The sequence below is a fragment of the Brienomyrus brachyistius genome, chromosome 12 (genome assembly GCF_023856365.1).
Source record: "Brienomyrus brachyistius isolate T26 chromosome 12, BBRACH_0.4, whole genome shotgun sequence".
Classification (NCBI taxonomy): domain Eukaryota; kingdom Metazoa; phylum Chordata; class Actinopteri; order Osteoglossiformes; family Mormyridae; genus Brienomyrus; species Brienomyrus brachyistius.
Window position 1 is genome coordinate 10864209 of NC_064544.1, and position 8099 is coordinate 10872307.

Genomic DNA, 8099 nt, shown 5'->3' on the forward strand with positions numbered 1-8099 from the left:
CAACGAGTTTGCTCTGGAAACCATACTAAAGATTATGTTCTTATAAAGCTTTATAACTGAAATTAATATCTTTACATTTTTAAACTGAGCCGAGTAAGAGCGTCAGTGTTCACCTCAGCACATAAAGAACATGCTCATATACAACTGTGATCAGATTTCACAGATATTTGAAGGATCCTTAAGTGATCGGAGACCACCTCAGTTTCGCAAACTGCTATTAGTAATAAGTTGCTCCATGTGCTTTACAGTGGGTCACTAGAAACAGTCTTTTGAAACACTGTCCCACTTGTCTCCTCTCTTTTCTCCTCTCCTCCATATTACCCGTCTTCCCCACTAGGGTTCAGGCGCAGTGAGAGCCAGTCAGAGAAGCAGGTGAAAGAGGCCAAGTCTAAATGTAGGCGCATTGCCTTGTTGCTGACAGCAGCACCCAGCTCCAACAACAAAGGGGTGTTGATGTTCAAAAAGCACAGGCAAAGAGCCAAGAAATTCACACTAGTCAGCTACGGGACCGGGGAGGACGCATCAGAAGATACAGACGAAGACGAGGACCAGGAAGGCAAGGAACACACTGTCGAATTCAACTTCTTTGCCACCAGTGAGTCAGAGCTTGATGAGGAGTTGTTCACCGAAACACAAGGTTGTGGCCGCATTGTGACCTTCGACTGGGACACAGGACTATTGGACATTGAGAAGAAGTTAGAGAACCCGCAGGAGATGGACCGTCTGCCTGAAACTAAAGGCAAAGGAGCTGTCATGTTTGCTCAGCGCCGACAACGGATGGACGAGATCACAGCTGAGCATGAGGAAATGAGGCGGAAAGGCATACCAGTGGAAGGGGTCCAGGCAGTACAAAATGTCAACGTTGTCAAGCTAGGACCATATCAGACAGAGGAGCAGTCGTATATGCAGTCAGTAGAGAGCCAGGTCTACATGGATGTGAATCTGCAGCAGCATCACCAACCACAGCAACAGCAATATCAGCAGCCACACTACGAACAACCACAGCAATACCAGGATCAGCAACAGTACCAACACCAACAGCACTACCACGATCAGCAACAACACCAACACCAACAGCACTACCAAGATCTGCAACAATACCAACAACAACAGTACTCACAGCAGCAACAATATCAGCAGCAGCAGCAATACCAGCAGATTCAACAATATTCCCAAAACATGAATGGCATGGCAGTCCACCAAGCTACTGACGTGCAGAAATCTACCATCATTACTAATAAGACTGCAAAGCCCTTCTCTGGAGTGGCGAACAAAGCTGCCACCCCCTTTTTACCTTCTAGTAGTGCAACTAGCCAACAGCAAACAATATACTCAGAAAATCAGTACAGCACAGTCCAAACCCAAGGTTGGTCATCGGTGGGATCCGGTGAACAGATAGCGTCACGCGATGAGCGGATTGCCGTACCGGCGATAAAGACTGGCATCCTACAAGACTGTAGGAAGAAGGACACCTTAAAACCAATGTTTACTTTTAAAGAAGCCCCCAAGATGTCACCAAATCCGGTGCTTCTGAATCTTTTAAACAAGAATGAAAGGAAGGCTGGATTTGAGTCATGCCCTGAGGAGGACTACCTCAGCCTTGGTGCTGAGGCCTGTAACTTCTTGCAAGGCCCAAGAGTTAAGCAAAAGGTCCCTCCCCCAGTAGCTCCGAAGCCTACCATCAATCCGGCCTCACCACCATGGTCCCCACCACCTGCATCTGGTGACCAGGTGCCATCTCATTTAACAGAAAATGAAGTTACCACCCCAGCTTCTGCCACGGCTGCGGTCTCATTGTTATCTCCTGGTTCAGCCCCTGTGCCTGTTGCCGCCCCTGCCCCAATGCCAGAAGTTCCCTTATCCTCACAACCTCATGTTGCTGTGAATGCATGGAGTCCACTGGAATCTCAGCGACAGCCAGAGCAGTCAGATGTTCCCCACAACAAAGAACAGCCCCATCAACCAGAGAGTGCATTAGCTTCAAGCTTCGGGGCACAATCACAGCCTGAACCACAACCACCTTTGAGTACTTGGAGTCCAGCTCAAACACAGTCTCAAGTACCTGTGAGTACATGGGCACCAGCTCCAACCCAGGTAGAGCCACAGCCACCTGTGAGCTCCTGGACCCCTGCTCAAACCCAGGCACAGCAACCCGTGAAGGCATGGACTCCAGCACAAACCCATACACAGGCACAACCTCAGCCACCTGTTAGTGCGTGGACCCCAGCCCACGCGCAAGCACCGCAACAGCCACCCAGGTCCTCACCTGTACAATTGCACACACAACAGAAGCCACAGACCCATATTAGTTCTTGGCTGGGAGTTCAGCAACAGCCAAACCTACAGTCAGCAGATAGTGCTTGGACTCAAGACCCAGCTCAAGCACAGGCACAGCTATCTTGGGCCTCACCTGGACAACCACAGCTACAAGAACAATCAAAATCACAGTCTTACGTTAGTTCTTGGCCTCCGGCTCAAACCCAGGCACAAACACAGCCATCTTGGTCATTTGTAGCACAACCTCAATCCCAGGCACAAACACAGCCACAGTCTCTTGTTAGTTCCTGGCCTCCCCCTCCAACTTCACCTCCCTGGCCTTCACCTCCTCAACCTCAGGCACAGCAACAGCCGTCCATGAGCACTTGGGCACCAGAGCCACCACAGACCCACCCTGAACCACCCATGAATGCCTGGGCTCCATCCCAGAGCCAGCTGCAGCCTTCTTGGACTTCACTGCCTCAAACCCAGGCACCACCACAGACACCTGTAAGCACTTTGACATCTCCCCATAGCCATGGACAGCCACAACCGCCGGTGAGTGCTTGGGGCCCCGCTCAGGCCCAGGGCCCCCCACAACCTCCATGGGCTTCACAGCCATCCACGAATTCTTGGGGCCCACAACCTCCGGCCCCCGTGAGTTCCGTGGCTATGAACCAGGGCCCGTCTGCTTCTCATCAGCCTGTGAAATCATGGAACCAGCCGCAGAGCGGAACCAGTTCATTGGGTCACCCTCCTCCACGGAGAACGAATTCCTACACTCCCTCCACCCCTCCCGGAATTGCCTCCATAGCAGGAGGGATTGGCTCAGCTTTTGAAATGCCAGCTCTGCGGGGAAAAGGAGCAGAGCTCTTCGCAAAGAGGCAGTCACGCATGGAGAAGTTTGTCGTGGATTCTTCTACCGTGCAGACAAACAAGGTTAGACCCGTATCACCCACCCCTTCATTGCCTAGTTCTTGGAAATACACATCCAATGTACGGGCCCCTCCTCCCTTGGCATACAATCCAATTCATTCTCCATCCTATCCCCCTGGAGCAATTAAGCAGTCGCCTGCCTCTAGCCCATCAATTAATGTTAAAGGTAAAGGCAAAGATAAACCAGCCCCCAAGCCCCTGCATGTTCTGGATGTCATGAAACACCAGCCTTATCAGCTGAACTCCTCTCTCTTCACATATGGAGCAGCTGGGGAGTCAAAGGGCCCTCCGTCAAAACTGGGCCCTGCCCCTGTCAACAACAACCAACCAGTCAGATATGCGCAGTTCCCTCCCACCGAGCCTTCTGGACCCATGAATGCCCCATATACCCACCAACCCCAGCAAGCCTCTTATGGGTTCCCCAGTCCATCATCTTCTCTACAAGAGGGTCCATATCAACAAGGCTCTGCCCCTCCCTACCAACCAGCCCCTAACTCCCACTTTAACCAAGGTCCTTCCAACACCTACCAACAACCTCCAAACCCTTATTATCAACCAACCCCTTCCCCTCCCTTCCACCCCGATCAAATCCCTGTGTACCAGAAATCCCAGAGCCCTCCTTATCCGCCAGCTCCTACTCAATCCTACCAACTAGGCCCAAGCCCTCCCTACCAAGAGCCCCCAACTCATACCTTCCAGCCTTCCCCCAGTGCCTGCGTGGCTCCCAGCTACCAAGTGCCCCCAAAGCCCACATCTGTCACCGGAGGTCCTACAGCAGCTCCACGGCCTAAATTCTCAGCCAAAAAATCAGCAGCACAGGTGTGGAAGCCAACCACTACAGGGCAGGAATGATTTAGACCCAGTAGTGAAACACCAAGCACAGAGTATTCATAACCAAGAGTGAATGTTATTGAAAACTTCGTACCTAAACATCACGTTTAACAGATCTAGGGGTGAGAAAGATTCTTGTTTATTCATGCTCTGCTAGATGCCTGCTTTAACATTTTTTAGCGTTCAGCAGATTGGTGTTTGTATCATTCAAAGATGAGTGGTAAGTGGTCATTTTAACTTTACAATGACGTTTTTGTTTTTAAAAATTTGGGGTTTTCTAATTTTCATTTGGCACAGAACTTTGCCACATTGAAGCTCAATGGAACATGCTGAATCAAAAAGTTGAAAGACTTCATTAGTACAGTATATGGTGGAGTGTTTTTAGGGACTGAAATGTTTTAAAAGTCTCATTTAAAATGCCAGCAGCAGGAAATAGCAGCACGGTAGAGGAATTCCTGCAAATGGATTTCTGAAGGCTGTAATAAGGTGGCCTACCTTGTATTGTGAGAGTGAATTGTGTGACTCAGTGTTGATTTAAAAGTGTTTATGCCGTTTATGAGAAAGCAAGTTAAGTGGAAAGAATAGCAGAGTTCCAGAGAAACTGCTAATAGTTTGAGGAAAAGGTGGAAGTTTGTTTTGACGAGGTGAATAAAGTAAATGATAGCTTTAAAAATTAAGGAAATAATGTATCGAAGAGTTTTACCAGGTATTTAAGAGATAGTGTTGTGCAGTAGTTTTAACGCAATTTTAATGGTGAGTATCAGATATGTAAAGTTTCAAAATGTAAGAAAGAAACTGAAAACGCCACACTGTGGTAAAACTTCAATATAAGTTTTTGTTTTTCTAAGCACAGTAAAGTAGCATTGATAATTTTGGATGACAGAAGCTGATTAGCAATTTCGTGTTGTTAAAGTTGTCAGTGTGTGCATGAAGCTGTGAAAATACAAAGTGTTGCACTGTAGCTCTCCATCTGGCTGTGAGATGTGTACAGTCTCGTTCCGGCGCTTCCCGCTTCAGTTCGGTGGTGTTATTCAGAGTTTTTTCCACCTGTGGTGTTATGCGAGACCTCTAAATTTAAACTGCACCACGTCACTCATTTTGCGCTTGTGTCTGTGTAAGGTTAGGGGGGGGGGGGTTGGTTATAGGGGAGCTGTGCATTTATCCTACAGTCATGTCCTCCACCTGAATCCCCTCAGGTCCATTTGTTATTAATGCACCCGGTGTTGTTTGCACCCACAAGCCCCTCGCAAACCTCAAAATGCCAGAAAAAAAAACGAAAGCAAAGTTTCCAAAAATGTAAATTCACAAAACAAATCCATGTTTGCAAAAATTTGGCGAAATCTATCATCATCTTCTGTTTTTTTTTCTCTCTTCTTATGTTTCTTTACATTGTGCGCTTCCTGTAAGCTTGTACCACAGTGCCATTAAAAATTCAGTTTTACCTGTTTTTGTTTGGTTTTCATTGCTTGTTTGTTTTTGCATGCGGTCTGGACACGCCCACCCACTCTGTGTTCCACGCTTGCCGATGCGTACACATTACCTGCGATCATGCAGATGCAGACAGCGCCTTGGTTGCCTATTGGTTTTACACATCACTCTTGACTTCCATTCCTCCTGTTCATTGGCTGACTGCTTCACAGCTTTTTTTGTTTGGCCAGGTGAACTCAAGAAGTCAAACTTCCCATCCAGCTGCATACTCCCCGCATTAGGATTCGAAACGTAGTCTCAATCCCAGAATGCACTGCTGCACCCCACGGACATGTCAGAAATGTACTGAGTTGTGTTTGGCAGAGTGGTGATACTGGTGTAGTTCTTAGACTCATTGATTCTTTCATCAGCGGTGACATATGGGGTCCAGCATGTTTTTTTTCTGTCTGGGAACAAATACTTTGCATTACATTTATATTTCTGATGGGTTCAACACAGTTACACTCGTCTTTGTCTGAACCGAAAAAACAAAACTGCTGACGTGCTTCTGTCCTCCACCACGAGCTACAGATATTCCAACACTCAGTGAATAATTAGCTATTAGCCGGAGTGATTCTAGGATTTGACCCATAGGGGGCGCCCTGAAGAACTCTGAGACACCATCCCCAAGGGATGGGGGCGAGGGGGGGTGGGTGAACATATAGCAAAATTATTTTCAGGGGGGGCTGAGAGAAAAAGATGGGTCTATAACCGCTTATATTTATTATAAATTTAAAACGCGTGTTACTGTGGGTCACGAATTTTGGGGCCCTGCTACCCTGCATGCGACAAGCAGCTGGCAGCCAGATGAATGCAGGTATTTTGTATTTCATGCAGATTATTGAAATGTATAGCTTTACAGAAAAAAATGAATATGGCTTTAATTATTTAAATTGCTAAATATGCCCCCATTACCCTCTTTGTCAGCAGCCATGCCGCCTGTAGTTCAGACGAGGTAATCCGTCTTAAGATAAGCAGGTTTGGGTCTGGCCAGTACTTGGATGGGAGACCAACTAGGAAAGATGGATTGCTGTGGAAGAGGTGTTGGTGTGGCCAGCAGGTTTGCCCATGCTGTGGTCAGTGTGGATCCCACTGCCCCAGTGCAGTGATGAGGATGCTGTGGCTAACAGGTAAGCCCATCCTGTGGTCAGTGTGGATCCCAATGCAGTGATCGGGACACTGTAGCTAACAGGTTAGCCCATCCTGTGGTCAGTCAGGATCCCAGTGCAATGATGGGGACACTGTAGCCAACACGTTAGCCCATCCTGTGGTCAGTGTGGAATCCCAATGCAGTGATGGGGACACTTTGGCCAACAGGTTAGTCCGTCCTGTGGTCACTGTAGATACCAGTGCCCCAGTACAGTGATGGGGACACTGTGGCCAACAGGTTAGTCCGTCCTGTGGTCACTGTAGATACCAGTGCCCCAGTACAGTGATGAGGATGCTGTGGCCAACAGGTTAGTCCGTCCTGTGGTCACTGTGGATACCAGTGCCCCAGTACAGTGATGGGGACACTATGGCCAACAGGTTAGCCCATCCTGTGGTCACTGTAGATACCAGTGCCCCAGTGCTGTTATGGGCACACTGTGGCCAACAGGTTAGCCCATCTTGTGGTCAGTGTGGATTCCAGTGCCCCAGTGTAGTGACAAGGACACTGCGCTGTAAAAATGGTGCCGTTATTCAAATGAGATATAAAACTGAGGTCATGACTCTCTGAAGACACAATAGATCCCTGGGCATCTTTCAAAAGAGCATGTTTGCTGTCCTGCTGTGGCCCTTTCAAATCTGGTCTCCTAAGCATCCCCTATATCTAACTGGTGAATTCTCTCCTGCCTCTTCACCACCATACTGTAGCTACAGTGTGGTGAGCATACTGGTGCAGAATGGCTGGTGTCACATCATCCAGGTAGGGGCTACACAGTGCTGGTGGTTGAAGTGGCTCCCCATTGCTTCTGTAAAGCGCTTTGGGTGTCATGAAAAGCGCTATTTAAATGTGACATTCATTCTTTGTCATATGGACAGTTTTGTTTGTCTGTATGTTCGGGGTACAGGTTAGTCATGATACCTCATGTGTTTAATGATAAAGTACATGAAACATTTTATTATGCACAAGTACATGTCAAAATCTTAAAATAATAGTAATAATAACAATAATAATGGTTAAATTACCGGTGCTGATAGTTAATTTGCAGAACAATTACCTGCATGATTTCAGGTTGATGACGGATGGCGACATTCTGAAGGTATGTCTCGATCATCATCGTTTCCTGTCATGTATTCACTGCTGGTGACTCAGAGCAAACAGTTATGGTATTTCAACAGCGATGACCTCGCTTACTTGTAGGGTTGTGTGTGGACCAGATTCATCTCTGTTGCATCATATGTGTTATTTTTAGTTTAAGGGAGGCTCTGTCCTCACCGGGAGCTGAGGAGACTTAGGCCTTGGCTTCAGTCTATCTCATAGGTCTTTTCATTATTAATTAGTAACAGTTACTCATGCATTTAGTAATGTTATGAAATGACATACGGCATCAGCTGAATACTGGGAATAACCATGGTGAGAGTAAATTGTGATTTCAACTTCGAATTACCTGCCACACTGATGATCC

The 8099-nt window shown here is 47.4% G+C and overlaps 1 protein-coding gene across 3 annotated transcripts in view; it reads left to right on the forward strand.

Annotated features, from left to right (window-relative positions):
• The window catches only part of LOC125704731 (synaptopodin-2), a 32210-nt gene that overhangs the window by 16537 nt on the left and 7574 nt on the right, over positions 1–8099 (forward strand). For 2 of the 3 annotated variants that reach the window (XM_048970693.1, XM_048970696.1), the window contains one exon: positions 338–5464. In XM_048970693.1, coding sequence (XP_048826650.1) covers positions 338–4044 — 3707 coding nt within the window. In that variant the 3' untranslated portion in view covers positions 4045–5464. Of the gene's footprint in view, positions 1–337; positions 5465–8099 lie in introns of those variants that run through there. The other variant, XM_048970694.1, reaches the window with a different exon arrangement.